Source organism: Musa acuminata, chromosome BXJ1-8, assembly GCF_036884655.1.
Source record: "Musa acuminata AAA Group cultivar baxijiao chromosome BXJ1-8, Cavendish_Baxijiao_AAA, whole genome shotgun sequence".
NCBI classification, from domain to species: Eukaryota; Viridiplantae; Streptophyta; class Magnoliopsida; order Zingiberales; family Musaceae; genus Musa; species Musa acuminata.
Window position 1 is genome coordinate 4,522,240 of NC_088334.1, and position 21,884 is coordinate 4,544,123.

The 21,884-nt window shown below is 41.9% G+C and overlaps 3 protein-coding genes and 1 pseudogene across 3 annotated transcripts; all 4 read left to right on the forward strand.

The window, feature by feature from the left end:
- The first annotated feature begins 2,790 nt into the window (after positions 1–2,790).
- Positions 2,791–6,759, forward strand: LOC135588918 (pyrophosphate-energized vacuolar membrane proton pump-like; annotated as a pseudogene).
- Positions 6,760–9,067: 2,308 nt separating this feature from the next.
- On the forward strand, positions 9,068–13,217 carry LOC103993690 (pyrophosphate-energized vacuolar membrane proton pump 1). Its single transcript, XM_009413848.3, has 8 exons — positions 9,068–9,358; positions 10,491–11,065; positions 11,157–11,536; positions 11,618–11,704; positions 11,778–12,108; positions 12,192–12,602; positions 12,690–12,749; positions 12,815–13,217. The coding sequence occupies exons 1-8, from the start codon at positions 9,115–9,117 to the stop codon at positions 13,022–13,024; spliced, it is 2,298 nt and encodes a 765-aa protein (XP_009412123.2). The 5' UTR covers positions 9,068–9,114; the 3' UTR covers positions 13,025–13,217.
- Positions 13,218–14,183: 966 nt separating this feature from the next.
- Positions 14,184–17,154, forward strand: LOC135587151 (GTP-binding protein SAR1A-like). Its single transcript, XM_065078204.1, has 3 exons — positions 14,184–14,452; positions 14,550–14,681; positions 16,611–17,154. The coding sequence occupies exons 1-3, from the start codon at positions 14,324–14,326 to the stop codon at positions 16,929–16,931; spliced, it is 582 nt and encodes a 193-aa protein (XP_064934276.1). The 5' UTR covers positions 14,184–14,323; the 3' UTR covers positions 16,932–17,154.
- Positions 17,155–18,194: 1,040 nt separating this feature from the next.
- Positions 18,195–21,004, forward strand: LOC135587152 (uncharacterized). The gene is made up of 3 exons (XM_065078205.1): positions 18,195–18,554; positions 18,695–18,914; positions 20,606–21,004. The coding sequence occupies exons 1-3, from the start codon at positions 18,355–18,357 to the stop codon at positions 20,819–20,821; spliced, it is 636 nt and encodes a 211-aa protein (XP_064934277.1). The 5' UTR covers positions 18,195–18,354; the 3' UTR covers positions 20,822–21,004.
- Positions 21,005–21,884: the final 880 nt, after the last annotated feature.

Below are 21,884 nucleotides of genomic sequence, written 5' to 3' on the forward strand. Positions count from 1 at the left end.
TCAAAACGCGGGGCACAGACCCCGGCCGTCGAACAAGCCAGCGGTTGTCTCTATCGGCGTCTGCCTCCACCTCTGCGTCGAAGGCCATGGGATCGATGGGACGGACGTCGACTCTGGTGCTCATAACTGCGGCGGCGATCGACGAGATCGGGTTTGCTCTTCTTCGGTGGTTTTTGGTGTCGAGGGTCGAGGTATCGAGCGATTCGGAGGAGAGCCATGGGTTTTCTGGAAAATCTCTTCGAGGAAGAGGGGGCGGGGGATGGATTGGACCGCGACTCCGTCGCTGCCATGTGTGCGGAAAACCATAGGATGTCGCCCCGTTTGGTGATTCTGATCCGTATGAAAAACTTCGAACTTCAATTTAAATTTTCGGATTTTATTCCCTTTTATATATTTCTTCTTTATTATTTTCGTTTCTTCTGTGCTTTTCTGTTATTTGGTTCTACAAACTTTGCTGCTTTAACACACAGATCTCACCTTTTTCCTTTTTCGGTTGTTGGTTTTGCTTATGTTGAAGGTTAAATCCCATGAAATTATACTCCATCATGGATTTTTCTCCTTATGAATGAGCTCATCCAAAAACTTCGGAGCAAGCCATATGGTTGTGGTCATACGGAAGTCTAATAATAAGTCACTTATAGCATCCTCACTTTTTTTTTTTCTGCTTCTGATTTTTCTGAATCTTTTTTGCTATAACGTCCTAGTCATCTACTTGATAATGTATATTTTGGGTCCTGGCAACGCCATGCCACCCCACCGCCAGACCAGTAAGAGGAACACTCCGACGCGCCTAGCCAGAATCCGTATAAGGCGTCCTCGGTACGTCCCATCCTGAAAAGCTCAAGACGGCACCGTTCTGCGCATCCCAGGATGGCGACCGCACAAAGGTACCATCTCGCCCCTCGAGGATCGGTCGCCACGCCAAACCTGCGTACGACCGACCCTCGTATAGTAGGCCTTTGGCCGGCATCCGGCCAAGGGAGAGGTAAAAACAGAGAACAAAACACTAACTTATTCGTTGAGGGGCCAAAGTTGGGAACCATCTGACGAGGGTCTTTCATGTAGGAGAGCGGCCAACCCCCTCGAGGCGCCACTATCCCGATCGAGAGGCGTCTTCCTCCGGACGGATCCGACGTCCCGACCGACGCTCAGGGCTTTCCGTCCAAGAGAGCGGACACCCCCGAGGCACGACCGTCCCGACTGAAGGATGCCAACCAACATTCCGACGCCAGCACCCCGTCTTGAGAGCGTGATCGACCTCGGCAACCAGCTCAGCCGACCGAAGACTCCCGACATCGACCTGTGGACCAGGTCGTGCTGACTCATCAGCCACGGCGTATCAGTTCATCAACATTTTTGACGCTAGAAGGAGGGCCTTTCGTGCAGGAGAGCGGCCACCCCCCTTCAGGTGCCACCATCCCGATCGAGAGGCGTCTTCCTCCGAACAGATCTGACTTCCCGATCGATGCTCAGGGCTTTCCATCCAAGAGAGCGGACACCCCCGAGGTGCGGCCATCCCGACCGAGGGACGCCAACCAACATTCTGGCGCTAGCACCCCGTCTTAAGGGCGTGATCGACCTTTGCAACCAGCTCAGCCGACCGAAGACTCCCGACATCGACCCGTGGACCAGGCTGTGCTGACTCATCAGCCACGGCGCATTAGTTCATCAACATCCGATTAGTTCTTGGCTTGGCTTTTAGTAATACTAGATGTGATGCCCCGATTAGTTCCGCATTGGAATGTAAGATTAGACGAACCTGTTATTAGTAACATTGGCATCCGAGATTACGATGTTAGTAACTGTTATTAGTAATCATTATGACTCACCTGTTCTACACCTTATAAGCTCAGATGTTCTTCTACAAGTAACCTGAGCATGCCATTTCGTGTCATGGGTTATATGAGTGATAATAGTAATTTGGTCTGAAGTATATTGCACCACGACTTAGAAACTCATTCTATCGTGGTTATCAGGTTGCTTATATATTGGATTGAATTGTGAAAATAAGAGGGATTCAACATTTCTCTATTGAGAAAGAACTTCTTCCATTTAAGGCCTTGGTTTTGATCTTGAAATTGCCAATCCAGTTTGAAGCATGATGGCCATAGATCACATGGTGGAGCCGTTGTAGTGTGAAGTAGAGAATCCAAGTGTGAATATGCCTTGCTTTAAATGCACAAGGAAAATTACGTTGTGTTCTATGGATCAGATTTTTTGCTACTCTTGTTAATGTGCTTCTCTTTGTTGCATAATAGTCTTCGCACTCACTCCTTATTGCCCATCGTGCTACATTTTCTTTTTCGTTTGTTCTTTCATTGTAAGATTTGTAAGGATTATCTTCAGTAAATATATGATTTTACTGGGCAAACTTTTACTATCAGGGGCAACATCTTTTCTGTTTACCAAGTACAAGTATCTTGGTATTTTCATGGTGTTTTGTGGTGTTGGTATCGTTCTCTTCCTTGGATCAGTTGAAGGCTTCAATAAAGACAGTGAAGGAAAATTTTGCAAGCTAGCCTTGTCAAATGCTGTTTTCGGTACAGTATCCTTCCTGATCGGAGCACTTCTTTTTATTCTGGTTTTCTTGGAATGAAGTTTGCGACTTTGGCTAATGCTAGGACAACTTTGGAAGCCAGAAAAGGTGTTGGAATGGCTATTGTTACAGCTTTTAGGTCTGGTGCTGTGATGGGTTTTCTTAAAGCTTCCAATGGTCTGTTTGTTCTCTACATTTCTATCATTCTAGTTGGCCTAAACTGTGGAGATGATTGGGAAGGCCTCTATGAGTCAATGACAGGCTATGATTTTGATGGTTCTTTAATGCCACTTTTTGGAAGAGTTGGAGGAGGTATATATACAAAAGCAGCAGATGTTGGTGCTTTTCTTGTTGGAAAAGCAGAAAGGAATATACTTGCAGTTTGCCAAGAAACCCTGTGGTAATTTGTTTTAAAAGAGACCTTTATTTATCCTAGTCGCTCATGTCAACTTTCGTATGGTTGTCATCCTTATATTAATGTGAATTTTCTGAAATCATGCAAATAATCACATGTCAGCGATACTGAGGTAGATACTGCTGTAGTGGGTTCTGATCTTTTTGCATCTTATGCTGAATCCTCTTGTGCAGCATTATCTATTGCCTGAGTATCTTCCCTTTGGTATCAATCATGATATATCAGCAATGTTGTATCCTCTCCTTATGAACTCACTGGGTATTGTTGTTATGGTGCCCACCCTCCTTGCTGCTGAATCTTCTGATGTTAAAACTGTGCCTGATGTTCAACCTTCACTAAAGTGGCAACTTATCATTTCAACTCTTCTCCTGTATCCATCTCAAATAGATAGTTTTCTTCCCCTCATTTTGACTGCAGAAGGCATGTTCATTAGCACTATGATGCTTGACTTCTAAAATTTGTTGAATCTTGCAGTCCTGTGCAAGATGTTGCAAAGTCTTGTAGAACATGTGTGGCAACTAATGTTATATTTAGATTCGTTTTGGGATAAAACCTGTGATCATTCCCATATTTGCTGTCGGAATAACTATCTATCTTAAGCTCCAGCTTGGCTGGTATGTATGGTATTGCTCTTGCTGCCTCAGGAATGCTTGGCACTATAGCCACTTATCTGGCAAGTGATAATGCTGCTGGAATTGCTGAGATGGCTGGAATGGTCTGCAAACTCTGTGAGATAACGGATGCTTTAGATGCAAGAATGGGTAGCAGCAACATGGTCAAAAACAGAAGAGGAGAACTATGAGTGCTTGATTATTTGTGATTATGCCTTTTATAAGTTCATCATTTGAGGTACTTGGGTACATCATTAGGGAGCCAACATGGATCTTCCTCATCATTGGTTTTCATTTCCATCTTGAAGAGATTCTGGGTCTGAAATCTTGTGGAGGTGGTGTCTAAGTATATTTGACTCAGATAATACTCTTGTGTTATTCTTGAAAAACACACTGTTATTGGCAAGTGTTTAGCTGTACTGCCTTATTCCTTGCTCTTCTTGCAGCATATCTTTCCGATTGTTAAGGTACATCTGTATCTAATTCCATTTAAACAATGAAGTATGGTCATACTTTTTCCCTTCTCCAACCTTCTTGTTGGGTTTCCTGTGCACTTAATTTAGTTAACATGGGTGTTTTTGATCATTCATCTCGACTTGTGCAATATGACACACTAATGTCTGTGATGGGGATTTTCTTGTTATTGGATCAGCAGCTCTCCTCTCTGTTGCTTTATTTGGTGCATTCATAAGCAGGGCCAGAATCATGGCTGTTAATGTGTCAAGTCCAAAAGTCTTTATTGGATTAATTGTGAAGCTATGCTGTCTGCCTTATTGCTTTTCTACCATGGCTATGACAGGTGTTGGTAAAGCGGCCTTGAAGACGGTCGAGGAAGTTCAAAGGCACTTTAATACAAATCCTGGACTCAGAGATGGAAGGACAAAGCCAGAGTATGCAACCTCCTGTGTCAAGATGACAAGATGTCCACAGATGCCTCATTGAAGAAGATGATTCCAACTGATGCTCTTGTTATTCTCACTCCTCTGGTTGTTGGGAACTTCTTTGGGGTGCACACTTGTTCTTCTTGCTGGCTCACTGGTTTCTGCTGTGCAGGTACACTATACCTATATCGTTAGAGCTTTTTTGCTTCAACTGTCTTAATTAGCCATTGTCAAGTGTCCTACTCTTCATATATCTTCTGTTGAACTCGTAGATATTCGATTCGATCTCTCTGTAGGTTGCTATCTCATCTTCGAACGCAGGTGGGGCTTAGTTAGGATAATGCAAAGAAATACATGGAGGTAAGTTAAGTTCAAAATGAAAATGCTCTTTAGCAAACTGTGATCCACAAAGTCCATCTGATTCGTCATAGTGGTATGGTGTTAATCTTTTGTTAAATCTATCGCCCCCTTTCATGGCTTTGAGAACACATCAAAGACATAATGATAATAATATTGGATTTTAGAGATCAAGTTTAATGGAGTCCATCTATCTTGTTATCTTCTAATGCAGTTAGTATATATGTATCTATCTGATGGGTAATTAACCATCAGTTGTTGAATCCAAGACACTCATGTCAAACTCAATCTTATGGGTAGTCTCTGTGCAGGCTGGTGCTTGTGAACATGCCAGGTCACCAGGGCCAAAGGGGATCTTCACAAAGCCGCTGTGATCAGTGCCACTGTTGGCATTCCTCTTAAGGACACATCTGGACCATCTCTCAGCGTCTTGAGCAAGCTGATGGCTGTTGAGTCACTAATGTTCGCCCTCTTCTTTTCAGCTCATGGTGGATTGCTTCTCAAACTGCTCTGATATATTGCTTCCAGGGTTGTATTCTTTGTCATCACCTCAAGTAGATCTTACCATGGAGAGAGATGGCTGGAGTCTGTCTGCATTTATGTCAGCAAACATGATCAAACTTTGCATGCTGCTGAACATTTCCTGCCAAAGTGACCAAATGACACACACTACTATATATTGTCAGCTGATCGGCCAGGTGAATGGTTTATCTCGTCCTCTAAACCATGCTTTTCAAATCAAGGAGGCTGTGTGTGTGCTTGACCATGTTTCATCTGGGAACAAAGTGAGCATGTTACTCCAATGCATGGAATCAGATGCACCCAAGAAAGTGGCAGAGAAAAGAAGAGAGAAAGAAGCTCTCAGCCATTTGCATTGATCTCAAATGAAGTGGAATCATTCTGGCAACTGAAACTACACTCGCTGGGGAGAAAAAGAGAATAAAAGAAATAGCAGGACATCATGGAGTTACTGGAATAGGATTAATGATCAGTGTCTCTTGTGTCACTACAGAATTAAGAAAGATTGTGATGCCCCAGGTGGGTGGGAACTATATGCAAAGGAGCACTACCATTTGATGGCAAAGCACACTACATTTGGGGCAGTAATATTGCCACACTTGACATCAGTTTGGCAGATGATTGATGCCACTGAAGATAATCTCACAGAAACTTTCATATAATATATGTACCAAGATTAAAGAAGGAACGAAAGAAGAATGTAAAGGGAGCACCAAAGGAGTAAACAAGAGCCAGAACAATGTTGGAGTTCCTTTTCACTACAATAAAGAAGGTGTAGTGATATGCTTGTATACGAAACCACTCATTGGATTCCTGGTATAAACTGGGACTTCAAAGGAGATGCCTCTTCATCAAATTCATGTATTACACCTTATCATTCCACGACAAACTAGCATTTTGAAACCAGGACTAGAATTGGCTATGCTGGCATTTATATGAAGACTATCATGAAGAGTTGTTTAGCTCATGGATTCTAAATCCTCAGAATATTCAGATAGGAATATAATTTCTTTGAGTGCCCTTTGATTGGAATACAATGAAAAGCAAATATCACATTTGTTATTGTGATGGGAGCCATGCATGAAAGCACAAAAGAGATGATAGGCATCAACTTGGCCATCTTTATTCACAGGTCATGATTTCTTCAAACTCAACATGCTTATCTCCTAAGCCAATATGATCATAATGTTCAACAAGTGTTAGCTTACAAAGGTATCTTTATTAAAGTTGATGCATCTGTTAATATATACTTGTGTTTTAACAAGTGTTGAGTGTCTTTATTAAAGTAGATGCATCTGTTATGTACCAGCAGCCATCATGCTTACATTGTAAGCTTTGGTTTAATTCCCTGCCTAATATTTAAGGTAGATGTGAACATTATGGTAAGATCATGATGATTGCAGCTTTGTTTATTCTTGTTTAGATCACTAATGTTTTGTATATCTCTTGAATTTTCACAATTAAATCTCATCTCTTCCACTAAATTGCACAATTAAGTCATGAAACATCCTACTACCACTAGGCAATCAAATCTGATCATGAGATATCATATTATGATTATGATGATACAATCGAATCTGGTCATCGAGCATCCTACTATGATGGTTTGACTAAATTTCCTTGTAATGCAACTAACTCTATCATAAAATAGTGTCCAAATCTTACCGAATGAAAGCAAATGAAATGTTGCTCGAAGATGATTCAATTATATTCGGTCTTAGAGCAACCACTAATCAACCTATGACCAACGTATATAGTTACACAATGAGACACATAATTAGTAGTCTGTCGTAGAAGACATAAATGATATGAGAAGTTTGACACACAAGCATTCTCATGTTACATCACACCCATTCGATCAATGTGCCACAACCCGTAGCCAATGTATATAGTTTTTTTTTTTTTTTTGGTAAGTAGCCAATGTATATAGTTGTATAACGAGAGACATGATCGACAACCTATTGAATAAGACATCGTCTCTCGACCCTTTTAAAGTGTCAAAACATGATGATAGAGACAAATGACATGAGAAGTTTGAAACATAAAGCACCCCTTCTCGAGGGCACGACCACCTCGTCATCCAGCTCAGTTGACAGAAGGCTCCCGACATCGATCCGTGGATCAAGCCGTGCTGACTCATCAACCACAGTATATTTGTTCACCAACACAATCAACGTGTCAATCGGGTCATTATCTATAGTCAACATATATAGTTACATAACGAAACATGATCGGTAGCCTATCAAATAAGATATCACCTCCCTACCATTTTCAAGTACCAAAACACAATGAAGACAAATGATATAAGAAGTTTACGTAAGTATTTTGGTTACACATTACACTTATTTGATCGATGTGTTAGTTAGGCCTATGGCCTATGAGAACAATGACTAGACACTATGGGGTGGTCTAGTATGCTAAAATGGCAATTGGTGACATCGACATAATATGAGTCACTACTTCTTAGTAGCAATGCATGATGTTTTGACACATGATCCAATAATGACCGAATTAAGTAATATAATAGTTCCCAACATTAATCTCTACCTTGATTTAACAGTTATCCCGGTAGATTAAAAGAGGCTCTCAAGTGCATACTTGAGACTCTCGAAGAAATTGTAGCTCTCATAATTTCTAAACCGCATAAATCCTCACTACTTTGAACTTATGAAAGAATGTAAATTTTTACGGAGTCATCTATCGAATTTATCATCTTCTCAACACCTCTTCTTGTGATGAAGTGTGGAATTAGATCTCCGTTGAATTCGAATCTTCTCAACAATCTATACCTAACTCATCAAGTACTAAGAAAAAAAATTAGATCATATTATTAGTAATCCTAAAAATGTAAAAATATAATACATTTATAAAGTTGTAAATTTATAATCATAATTTGACTTGCAAAATTCTTTCCTTCACTCTTCTTGCAAAGTTTATAATCATAATCTCATTCTCACATACTATCTATCTATCTATCATCTTCTTTCTCGTTCTTCACCGATGAAACCAAATGTATGGAATGTGCACAAAAGGCTCAGAGCAAAAGATTCTTATCTCTTGTTTTATTTATCTTTCTTCAGGAATAAGCACCTAAACTTTTATCATGTGTTGTCGTAATTTTACTCGCTTATTGATACCTAAATGAAGTGAACTTTACCTCTCTTTTCTTTGCCTTAGGAATGATGTCACTTCCTATATCGTCGAGATAGCATTAGCACATTCTAATCTTTATTTTCTTCATTACAATGTCTATGTTGGGATTTAAAGTAGGAGATGAGAATTGGAAGACCCCTAACATTCATTATCTTAGTGGTAAGAATGAATATTCACATATCTCCCTCACAACTTTATATCATCAAATCTTTATAGTATTTTAATATAAATCTAGAAATAATTTGCTTTTTCTATTATTTTTATCAGAGTATTCTTATGATTATTGTATTTCTACGTAATTTACAGGTCTCATATTTGTGCCCCTATAAAAGTGATTTATAAAAGCTTATTATTAGGCCAAATATTTCACTTATTTTTAAGAATAATAATAATAATACATACATACAAATCTATAAATAATCCAAATTTCTTATTTCTATAGTAATGAAAGGAAAATACAAAGATATTTATTATTTCTAAGTCAAATAGTAAAATTGGAAGCCACTTGGCTTCTCTTTCCCTCCCAAACCCGCACGCGGTGAGTGGGGCTCTACGGGAAACCGCCTTTAAATAGCCCTCAGCCGGTCAGCCTCTGCCTCCCATCTCTGGTGTTCGTCGTCGTCGTCGTCGGGGAAAGGGAAGATGGCGAAGCTGGGAGACGCCTTGACGGAGGTGCTGATACCCCTCGCGGCGGTGATCGGCATCGGCTTCGCGGTGCTGCAGTGGATCCTGGTGTCCCGAATCAGGCTCTCGAGCGGGCCGGTGGAGAAGAACGGGCGGCCCGAGAACCTCGTGGGGGGGGAGCCGGAGGAGGACGAGGAGGAGGGCGTCGATGGCCCGGCCTCCGTCATCAAGTGCGCGGAGATCCAGAGCGCCATCTCCATTGGTGGGTGTGCTTCCTCTTCTCTTTGGTGCCCTTTCCTTCAAAAAAGCTTCCGTTTTCGACTGCAAGTTGTGATTTTTCTGTGGTTCTCTATCTACATGTATAGATTAAGCTCGCTTTTCTGGTGATCACTCTGAACTCTGATTGTTTTTAGTCTGATATTGCGTGGAATGGTTGATCATGCGAAGATTATGGTGCTCAATTTGATTGATTTGGCCTTCTACGGATGTCTACGAACTTAGTCTTTCTCTTCCTCTTAATCTTTCTGTTCTTCTTGAGCTTTCTGTTCCTCTTAATCTTTCTGTTCTTCTGGATCCTTTACCATTTAGTACTCCCTCTCATCGTTTGCCGTTTCTCATCTGTATTTAGCATCATTAAATATTTGTATTGCATAATCATAAAATTGTTTTTCTGATTCTGAGGAGGAAAAAAAGCTTCCCTTTTTGTTATCTTCTTCAGTTTATCTCTGCTCTGATACTATGTGTTACGATGACATCAATCTGCTGAATCTCAACAACATAGCTCGAACTACAGTGATAGATCCATTTAGCCTCATACAATCACATTTTGAAGATACATATGTGCATACCTTTTTGATAGATCAGTGCAACAAAAGATATTTGTGCTATCATTTCTTTTTCTTGTTAGAGTTAAAATAAGAATTTGAACAGTATCTGGAATACTTTGATTTGGCACATCACCATCCTTTATGTTGATTTCATCAGCAATAGGAGGGTCATCTGGTTATGCAGAGAATGCTTGCTGATATTTTTCTTCCACCAGTCTGCAGGTAAAAAGTCCAAATGCTGAGAACAAATCCTTTTCTTGTCTTTGATGATTATTTGTAATTTCTGGATTTCTCTTCAAGCTTAATGCAAGTATCTCCTTTTTTGTGAAAATTGAATTCGCTTTTGAATGATTCGGCCGACATCTCCAACATCTGTGGGAATTCTCTGCTGGATTTCTCTCTTTTTAGTAAAAATCTCTTTCTCCTTTTCATTATCAGAGAAGATTTATTTATGGTTCTCCATTGCGCATGATTAAGATCTTCACAGAAGCTTTTGGCAGTAAACTGCTACCACATATATGTACATAGATTGTCTCTGACATATAGCTAGTGACACTGTTCTTTCAGGGGCCACATCTTTCCTCATCACCGAGTACAAGTATCTTGCAGTTTTCATGGTGATCTTTGGTGTGATCATCTTTCTCTTCCTTGGATCAGTAAAAGGCTTCAGCAAAGACAGCCAACCTTGCACCTACAGCAAGGACAGAATGTGCAAGCCGGCCGTGGCAAATGCTGCTTTCAGCACGCTGGCTTTCCTGCTCGGCTCGCTCACCTCCGTTCTCTCTGGTTTTCTTGGCATGAAGATTGCAACCTTTGCTAACGCCAGAACAACTGTGGAAGCAAGAAAAGGTGTTGGAAGAGCTTTCATCGCGGCTTTCAGGTCTGGTGCTGTCATGGGCTTCCTTCTTGCTGCCAATGGCCTACTTGTTCTGTACATATCCATCAATTTGTTCAAGATATACTACGGAGATGATTGGGAAGGTCTGTACGAGTCCATCACAGGTTATGGCCTCGGTGGTTCCTCGATGGCGCTCTTTGGCAGAGTTGGAGGTGGTATATACACCAAAGCCGCCGACGTCGGTGCTGATCTCGTCGGCAAAGTCGAAAGAAACATACCTGAAGATGACCCACGCAACCCGGCGGTAATCTCCTACACCGACATCATGCATCAAATATGTCTTCCTCGGCCTAAATTTGGTGCAGTTTTGATCGGTTTCTCTGCGAAAAGTGCAGGTGATCGCTGACAACGTCGGAGACAATGTTGGAGATATCGCCGGAATGGGCTCGGACTTGTTCGGATCATACGCTGAATCTTCCTGTGCTGCGTTGTTCGTGGGCTCGATCTCTTCGTTTGGCATCGACCATAACTTCTCGGCCATGTCTTATCCTCTGTTGATAAGTTCCATGGGGATCATCGTTTGCTTGTTCACCACCTTGGTTGCCACTGATTTCTTCGAGATCAAAAGCGTCAAACAGATCGAACCTTCCTTGAAGTGGCAACTAGTGATCTCCACAGTCCTCATGACCGGGGGAATCGCCATCGTCAGCTTTGTTGCCCTGCCATCCAAATTCACTCTCTTCAACTTCGGAGAGGACAAGATCGTCAAGAACTGGTAAGCTTCTTTGTGGATTCTCATTATGTCTGTCCGAGCTCGAGAGCTCAACCGTGCACTACTGTTCTTACATGATGACAGGCACCTCTTCTTCTGTGTTTCCGTCGGGTTATGGGCGGGGCTCATCATCGGCTACGTCACCGAGTACTTCACGAGTAACGCCTACAGGTGAGGAGGCATTTCACCATGGCCATCACCCATGACACCATGCTTCGCACTAAAGCTCGTCGAACCTTTGCAGGCCAGTTCAAGCTGTTGCAGATTCCTGTAGAACGGGTGCAGCCACTAATGTCATCTTTGGACTGGCTCTCGGATACAAATCAGTCATCGTTCCAATATTTGCCATAGCTATAGCCATTTACGTCAGCTTCAGCCTGGCTTCCATGTACGGGATTGCTGTAGCAGCTCTGGGAATGCTTAGTACGATAGCCACCGGCCTTTCCATCGATGCGTACGGACCCATAAGCGACAACGCCGGTGGGATCGCCGAGATGGCCGGAATGAGTCGCAAGATCCGCGAAAGGACTGATGCTTTGGACTCTGCAGGCAACACCACCGCTGCCATCGGCAAGGTTCTTCTTTTACACCAGGAATAGTAGGAAACAGAGTGCCGATGCTCTTCCTTTGTTTGACATCGCTGATGTTTGCGCATCAGGGTTTCGCTATTGGATCGGCAGCTCTGGTCTCCCTTGCCTTGTTTGGAGCCTTCGTGAGCAGAGCAGGCATCGACTTCGTCAACGTGCTGTCTCCCAAGGTTTTCATCGGATTGATGGTGGGAGCCATGCTTCCGTACTGGTTCTCTGCCATGACCATGAGGAGCGTCGGCAGCGCGGCGCTGAAGATGGTGGAGGAGGTCCGGCGGCAATTCAACACCATTCCTGGCCTCATGGAAGGCACCACGAAGCCGGACTACGCGACCTGCGTCAAGATCTCCACGGACGCGTCGCTGAGGAAGATGATCCCGCCGGGCGCTCTCGTCATGCTCACCCCCCTGATCGCCGGCACGTTCTTTGGGGTGGAAACTCTCGCCGGGGTCCTCGCCGGTGCGCTGGTTTCCGGCGTGCAGGTATGGTGCCAAGATCGTCTTCTTCTTCTTCTTCTTGCCTGTTGCAGCTGCCATGTCGCATTCCCAACGGTGTTCCCATCCATGTAGGTCGCTATCTCAGCTTCCAACACTGGTGGTGCATGGGACAACGCAAAGAAGTACATAGAGGTAGATCGATCTTGAATCTCCCATTGCAATCTGTTCTTGCGTTTGATGCGTGGGCTCGATGACAGGCAGGTGTTTCCGAGCACGCCAAGACACTGGGTCCCAAGGGGTCGGACCCGCACAAGGCCGCGGTGGTCGGTGACACCATAGGGGACCCGCTGAAGGACACGTCGGGGCCCTCCCTCAACATCTTGGTAAAGCTCATGGCGGTGGAGTCTCTGGTGCTCGCTCCCTTCTTTGCCGCCCATGGCGGACTGCTCTTCAAGTGGTTCCGGTAAAAGAACGCGTGCATGGGTTGGTGGCAAACGAGGAGGAGAGCTTGTTGTGTTCCATTAAAGGCTTCGAGAACAGGAGGACTCCTGTGGGAATCGCCTTCTCTTTCTTTCTCTCGCTGTCGTTGGTGTTGTTGTGGTCTTTTAGTTGAACCCGAATCAATACAATGCTAATAGCATTGACGGCTTCACTTTTTAATATCTTTTTTTTTTCTTCTGTGTTTTATTCTAAATAAAAATATATTTATGTCAGACGTAAATCCTGATTTAAAATATAATAATAATATATTAAATTTGGATAAAAGCTCAACTCCGATAAAAATAAAAGCTCATCATTTTATATCATTTAGATTAGGGAATTGATCGATTCTCATTTAGTACGATACAGAAGACGATCACAAGCTTTTTTATACGAAGAAAATAATCTTAAACTTTAATGACAATGAAGGTAACTCTAAACTCTTTTTTTTATTATTTTAATGACAATAACATCACAAACTTTCTTTTCTTCATTGGTCTTAGTGTATATGGTACTTCACGAGTGTGACATTATCCACCTTAGAAACACTTTGAAGTCATCTTGGATCCACCTTAAATGAGATATCTCAAATATACCTTAGTAGAACGATATTTTCTTCTTGGAGGCATATAAAATATTTTTACATATAGATCACGTTAGGCTGACTAAGACGTCAACAAACAAAATTTTTTTCTAAGAGACTCTTCTCCCATTATGATTGTTTGTGATTTTAGATTTTATGATCTATTTTGGATCCGCCTTAAAGCTATCTTGAATACATTTCAGAAATATGATATTTTCTTCTTGGAGACATCTCAAATATTTTTTAGTACACGAGTTTAGACCATATCGAGCTGACCAAGATTAAACGATATTTTTTGCTAACAGACTCTACTTCCATTATCGTTATTCGTAATTTTATAATTTTTAATAAAAATAAAAAATAAGAGAAGATAAATAAAAATGATCGTAGAAAAAAAAAGTTCGTGTTGTTGGTCGTGTTGTCCGTTTTATACAGCGAAACGAAACGATGCGCGGACGGGTCGATCCCTCACCAAACACCCCAACTGCGCAAATGACCGCTATAAATATGCCATTTAATTGCCGTGCGACAATGACCTTCTTCGTTCCTCCAATTCCAAGCTGTTTCCTCTCTCCCTCTTCCTCATTGCTGTAGGTAGGGTTTCGCTTCGTCCCATCGAGGGGATTCCAGGCGGATTCCGGCGAGATCGTTCGTTGATTCGATCGATCCGGTCGTCCATCTCGTCGGACCCCCGCCCGCCGCGATGTTCCTGGTGGATTGGTTCTACGGGGTCCTTGCTTCCTTGGGCCTGTGGCAGAAGGAGGCCAAGATCTTGTTCTTGGGGCTTGACAATGCCGGAAAGACCACGCTGCTTCATATGCTCAAGGAGGAGGTCCCCCCTCGTTATTGTTCTCCTTTGTTGGGTTTCCTTTTGGGTGCTTCATCTGTCTGGCTTATTTTGGTTGTTGGATATGTTTGTTTGAATGCAGAGACTAGTTCAGCACCAGCCGACTCAGTATCCGACATCGGAGGAGCTGAGCATCGGGAAGATCAAGTTCAAGGCCTTTGATTTGGGGGGCCATCAGATCGCACGACGTGTCTGGAAGGATTACTACGCAAAGGTCTGCTATTTTTCTGCGACCTGCTTGTTAGAATTGGTCTTCTTGATTATGATTGTGTTCTAATTTCACATATCTTTTGTATTCAGCTCCTTAAATTGTTTGGCAACCGTGTTCAGTTAATAGGCAATTGACTCTTTTCCAATTAGATTAGACCAAGTTTAAAACCAAAACCAAGTGGTTAATCCTTATTAATCTAGTTAACATACCCAATTAGTCTCCTAAGTGCTGATTAACATGAAAATGCCATCCAATGGATGGCATCAGCCTATGTTCCAACAACCAGTGCTGGGATCTAATTTACAGAGTCATTATATGACTTGTAGTAGCCATCTTTGGGGCTATTGGGATATCACTGGTTTGCAGGGCTTCCAGATCTGGTCTGCTCATCAATGCCAGGAAGCAAGAATAATCAGCATATTCCAAGATGAATGCCATAAAACTTGGACTCTAGTACTGCTCTGCACACTAATAGTCACCTTCAGTTTAGAGAATACATGAATCATCATCAAAGGGCTTCTTCATTCATTACGGGTTGTATCTTGTGGACTTAGTTTACTTTGAACGAATCAACCCTCTTATAGGTGTCTCCTACCTGTTCTACTTGGTGTGGCACTTCATATAATTGGTTGTTACATTCTTTGGTTATTCTCTTTCCTTATTGTCTATGAACGTATATCTTGAGTATTAAAATAGTGTTATCAGAAATGGACCATCCCAGTCGGTGACATCAGAAAGCCAGGATCCAGATTGTGCAACTCATCTCATTGTGCCCATTGCTCATTGTTGCTGTAAATAAAATAAAATTATCATGGGAGGTTTACTTAATCGCAGATAGACTTCAAGAATGTCATATATGTGACCTTCATGAATGATCTCAAGTGAACCATGGTCAAACATAGTAATCCAACTAAGGCTATTCCCTCATACAATGTAACCAGAAAAGTCTTGTACCATGTTCGGTGACCCAAAAAAAAACCATGTTGATTATGTACTTCAGACAAAATGGTGAAAACTAGACCAAACTGCTCGTTCATTTCTCTTCGACAATGCTAATCCATAACATCTCTTTACCAATGCCCATTAGCTTTGTCTTTGCACATCCATTTGGGATACAACAATCTAGATCAGTATTACTGAAAAAGAATGAGGGAAGACATTCAAGGAGGAGCGAATGTCAAGAAGAGAGAAAAAAAGAGCAAGAGGAGAAAGGAAGGAAGAAAGAAGAAAGACAAAAAAGCAAAAGATGAAAGGACAATTTTGTCTTTTTAATATTTTTTTTCTTTTTCTAAACCTGTGATGTAACCATTTACCCACTGATTTAACAGGAACTAAACACTCAGGACTTGGTTGGGTCGACTTTGCTGACACTAGGAAAAAATATATTTACGCTTGATGTCCCAAATCCAAAACATCAAAATTTTGTTGTCGTGTATCAATTTGCCAATCTATTGAAGCCAACTAAACATGCTGCTTGCATTTCATTTCTATTGTAGCTAATACTACAGAAAAAGGGCAGCTCAGTGAGAGAGGCTCGCACCAACTGGAACTGTAGGATAGAACCTCACCACTGCATCCCTATTGTTGGCATTGCAGCCATTATTAAATTACTGAACTATTACAGACCTCGTTCCCTGTTGTGTTTGTCAGTAACTCTAGCTAACTTCCTTTTTGACAGTTATACAAAATATTTACTGGTGATAAGAGTGTGAAAAATTTTGTAAACTTTCCAAGAAATCGTTCATTGTTTATCTAAACTGATATAGCTTTGGGCTATTATTCACTGATAGATTACATGCTACATTTCTTCTTATGATCTTGATTAAATTAGTCAGTGCATGCTTTCTAGATTTTGTGACATTGTATCCCTCTGTATAGTAGATGTGATCTTTTACTCTTTTAATATGCTGGGTATGGCTACTGTCTAAATAGGTGGATGCGGTGGTATACCTAGTGGACGCATACGACAAGGAGAGGTTTGCAGAGTCAAAGAAGGAACTAGATGCACTTTTGTCTGATGATGCCCTTGCCAATGTCCCATTCCTCATTTTGGGGAACAAGATTGACATCCCATATGCAGCATCGGAGGATGAGTTGCGCTACCATCTGGGTCTGAACAACTTCACAACCGGCAAGGGCAATGTGAATCTTAACGACTCCAATGTCCGTCCCCTTGAGGTCTTCATGTGCAGTATTGTGCGTAAGATGGGCTATGGTGATGGCTTCAAGTGGCTTTCGCAATACATTAAGTAGGGGTGAGCCTTTGGTGCCATCTGGCCTAAACTCAAAAACTTTTGCTAAACCGTGGTCCTTGGTCGTTGTTTGCGTGATGGACGACACATTGTGATTTCTCATTGGGCCTAGACTCGACTCTTCTTTTTTGGACCATGGAAACCATGCTTGTAGTGTCAACATCTGGTTTGAGTTTGGAAGGATCGAGGCCGTGCTGCTTCCATCCAGATATTTATTTGTTTCACATAGTAAGTACTCATAGAAACAGGAATTAGTGGTTTCAGTTGTGTTCTGCTTCCATCCAATCATTTATTTGTTTCTCTCAGGATTTAGAAAAGCAGGATTCATGTTTCACAGAGCACATCGTTTTTCATATGGCATGATCTTGTGCTCGCTGTCCGAGCTTGTGATTCATGGTGATATATCATAGAACTGTCATGCCGAATTGCTACATCTCTTGGTGACACAAAGAATTCGAAGGTTCATGAATGGGTCCTCTGTTCCTTCCTCATTAGACTTGCCTACTTCAGCAAACTAATATTTGGAATTGGTGCTGCTCCGTATTTTTGTTCCAATTTGATCCTTGTCGCTGTTGAATTTGGCCGTCAAAGAATGGATGCAGTTGTCCCACCGTGTCTGAGATGATAAACAAAGTTGATGGCATCCATATATGTTTCCTAGCATCGACTTACGATTGATCATGAACGAAGGACGCTGAGCTCGTGACTGTTTCCTCTCCGCAGGTTTACTATATATGTTTTGGTCAATGAGGTTTGACTTCTTCGTTTACCATATATGTTCTGCTTCCCTGCTCTGTTTTGCTTGTATAGCTGCCATCCATCTCATGTTGGGAGTCGCCGTTGTTAGAACATTATTAATCGATCTAAAAAATTCATGCATGACATAATGATTCACCCAATGACAACTTTCCATCAGCTCGAATCTCAACAACTCGTCTGCGAGTGTTGAAAAGTCAAAATTGATAGTTAAACGTTCCTCGTCGAATTATTATTGGCAATCGTGCCACAAATATTCCTCGAAGCTACAATATACGATACATCGCACAATCACCAATAGATTCAAGTGTGACTGTCAGCACACCATCTAAAAGATTACTTGCCGTTGGTCATTATTTTCTATATTCTTTTAATACATTGGACCAGGAGAGAATCAAAATACCTATAATGCCCTCAATTTCCAGAAGCAAGACGGCATAATCCCATGCATCACAGGGGTATGATTGGAAAAGAAGGTATTAACCTCACACGTTCCCACCTACCTCTCGGATGCATCAGCCTGCCTCCATTGATTCGTCGAGAACTTCTCCGGGCGACACTTACCGTCGTCGTCGTTTTCTTCTTCCTCAGCCACCCACGCGCTCGCCCACCGAAACCTCAACCTTAGATTTCTCTCCCTCTCTCTCGCGTTCTCGCCCGGCGCTCCGATGGCGTGGTCGACCCGGTTCCTCACGGCGGTGGCGTTCCTCGCGGTCGGCGTCGTCTTCGCGCCGGACGTCCTCGGATCGGGGCCGGAATCCCCCGCGGCCGCCGTCTCCGCCGCCAAGCTGTGCCACCTCCTCGCCTTCGCCACCGCCTGGGGTGCCGCCCTCTGGGTCACCTTCATCGGCGGCATCATCATGTTCAAGTAATCCCTATTCTCCCCCCCCAAACATCCCAACTTTGGTAATCGTTGCTATCGTCGTACTAGAATCGATTCAGGCATAGAGGTAAAGGTTCATTTGCTAGTGATAGCTAGAATTTCGCATCAGTGTAGAAATCTTGCAGATATTTGCCGAGGCATCAATTCGGCAATCTCCAGCGCAAGATGTTCCCGGCGTACTTCATGGTGGTGTCCGTGTGCGCGGCGGTTTCGGTGGCAGCGTTTGCCTACCTCCATCCGTGGAGGTCAGCCTCATCCATCGAAAGGTATCAGCTTGGGTTTCTGCTCTCTGCGCTCGGCTTCGACCTTTCCAACCTCCTCGTCTTCACGCCAATGACCATCGAGGTGATTCAGTCAACTCATCCAAGATCTTGAAATCTATAGGCTCAATTAGAAATCCATAATTGTTGTGTTCTTTATCATAGTAGTAAGAAAAGATACAACAGCTATTCCTTTTGACCAGTAATATTGCTCTTAGTATAGCTCAATGTTATCATTGATTCTCCTCTACATACAGAGGAGGTAAGACTGCATACGTTGATCCTTCCCGAACCAACGCAAGTCTCATGAATTGGGTTCATCCCTTTTATGTAGCTCTTCTTGTGATATGATGATCATGAGTAAGTTTAAGACATCGTGTTATGGGTTTCTTATTTTAACTACTTAGATCACCTTAAAATGTATTATTAGCTAAAAATGTCCTAACTGTTAAAATTGTGATTGGATTCGAAAAGGTAATTCTTTGAACTTGTACAAGTTTATTTGGCAAATTTCTACAGCTTGGTGTTAGAACCTTTGCAGATTATAAACTTAAGGTTGATCTCTTTAGGGGATCGGCCTTCCTTGGAACTCTATAGGGGTTTCTCCCTCCAAGTTGCTGCTCAAAGGCTGTAGAAAAGATTCATCTATTGCTTATGAAAAGAGGAGGAATACATGACTATTTATAGGGCTTCTAAACCCTAACTCCTAATAGGACTCCTACTCAAGACTCCTATTCCTTTACAACTCCTTATTCTTCTCTAAGAAACAACCTCCTAACCCTAACCGGCCTCTTCACCTCTTTAATAGGGGTCGGCTTAGGTAGGTTTTACATAAATGTCCCTCTCAATTAGGACTCTCCTAGCTAGAGTCCTAACACTTGGGTTATATATTATGTTTGTTTAGCAAGTTCTTATATAGGAGAAAAAGTTCCATTGTATCCTCGTCTCTTTTCCTTCAAAATTTTGAAGGAGGTCAAAAGGACAAAAAATTCATATGTTGATCGTTTCATGAGTTTGCACAACCCCCAGTATCTTCCCTAATTCTATTAAACCTCCATGGAGTTGACCATGAATGGCTAGATCTTCTGGGAGTTAATATAAAGAAATATGAATTTTCGAGGGGGATATAAGCAAATATTTCTTTTAAGACTATTCATGCAAAAGTCAACTTAGGGGCATATATGTAGAATACTAAATATGTTGGATAGTATACTAGTAAAAATACACGTAAAGACCCATACTTATAGTGGATATACATGCAAAAATGCTTTCTTATATTAGAACATGTCTCTTTTATAGTATGTGATTCAATCATTTTGTTGTGATCCATAAAAACCTGAATCTTGTCCGTACTTATGTGGAGTCGAGTTGGGATTTGGGTTTATGTTCAAGTATTTCGAGAGTGCAAACTATTTGTGAAGAATCAGTAGAGTACTTGACAAGTTTAAACATCACTCTGCACCTCCTCAGAGAATTTTGGCATAGTCCAAAATATTTTGTAATTGATGTCTCATTTTGTCGGATGTAAAGTTACTCTGCATTTCATGAAGGATTTAGTGTTGCGAATCGGTCGACTATATATGCTAGAAACAACAAATATTTCTTGCTAATTGGTTAACTTTTTGTTTGTTCTGATGCAAACAGTCTTGTATCTTCTCATTATAGTTAGTAAGGGCTAACTTTCTTTGCAAAATACTATATAACTACAGAAATTGTGATGCTCATAAAAAAAAGTTAATTATCTTTTTTACTCTTTGCATCTTCGGATTGGAGCAGATGATGAAGAAGAGGCACAAGATCGAGAGAGACCTGAACATTGGCCAGGAAGTCGGAGGGGCAAAGAATAAGGAAGCCGCAAAGACCAACCCGCAACTCGCTGCGATGAACAAGAAATTCGGTATGATCCATGGCTTGTCTTCGCTTGCCAACATCACGGCATTCGGCAGCCTCGCGATGCATTCGTGGTATCTAGCAGGGAAGCTTCACTTCTGAACGAAGGCAACACTGACGCCGTCTGAGAGTTTCTCATATCTGCTCACCCATGTTGTTTAGATGGTCTTGAATTATATAAAGTGTGGAGATTTCTTTTACCTTCTAATGGTTTAGACACTTATTCGGCAGTGTGTCGATGATGACCACTATTATAATGGATTGAAAGAAGACTCTTGTTGTGTTCGCCTTGGAGTTGTTGTACTGCCAGTGAAGAAACATCAAGCCATAGCGTGATCATTTGTGCCTAAAGTAGCGCAAGCTCAGAGTCAGTAAACAGGCAGCTTTTGACACAGTTGGAGCTAAAATTTTGATGCATATCCTTTCTCCTCTCTTTCTTGGTAATATAACAATATTGGCTCATCACAAATTCATAGCAGCATCATAACAATGTGAAGAACCTTTGGTTTTTTCACACCGAAATTGAACTTTTTTGCTTGCTGATTAATATGCTGACAAATGTTTTAAAGAACAGTAAAATGAATGTAAATTTAAATCAAGATTATGCAATTGGATGTCATATCAAATCTATGATCCACAGGAACAGTAGTCAAGACACATTTTGTTTCTTTCTTCATGTTTAGTCCTCAGATTGAGTGATGTATGAGAATTACTTACAGAAACTACTTTTAGCTTTTGGTAGTTCAATCCAACAAGATGAGCATTCTGTTCTTCACCATTAAGCTTTTCAATAAACTCAAGCATCATCACCACCCAGGTTCCCACAGCAACATTGTGCCTGCCTATCTCCTGAATTGCTCTAATAATCTAAGCAAACACCGGAAAGTCTCGGCTATGCGGGCTAAAGCCATTGAAGAGCATCAAATTGGAAGACCCATGCAGCTATTGCTCATATATCACTTCTTCGATGACCGGAAACCTCCAAATCCCATCATAGCCGCCACATCGGGGTCGACATCCTCTGTTTCTTCTTGTGCAGCCTTCTCTTTCTGAGATCCAAAAATTTTAACTCATAAGTAAACAAAGTAGGAAGAAATAAATGTAGGGCATATTTGTTACACAGAAGAAAATGCTTCTCATTATCAAACATGTGGGCAGCACACCA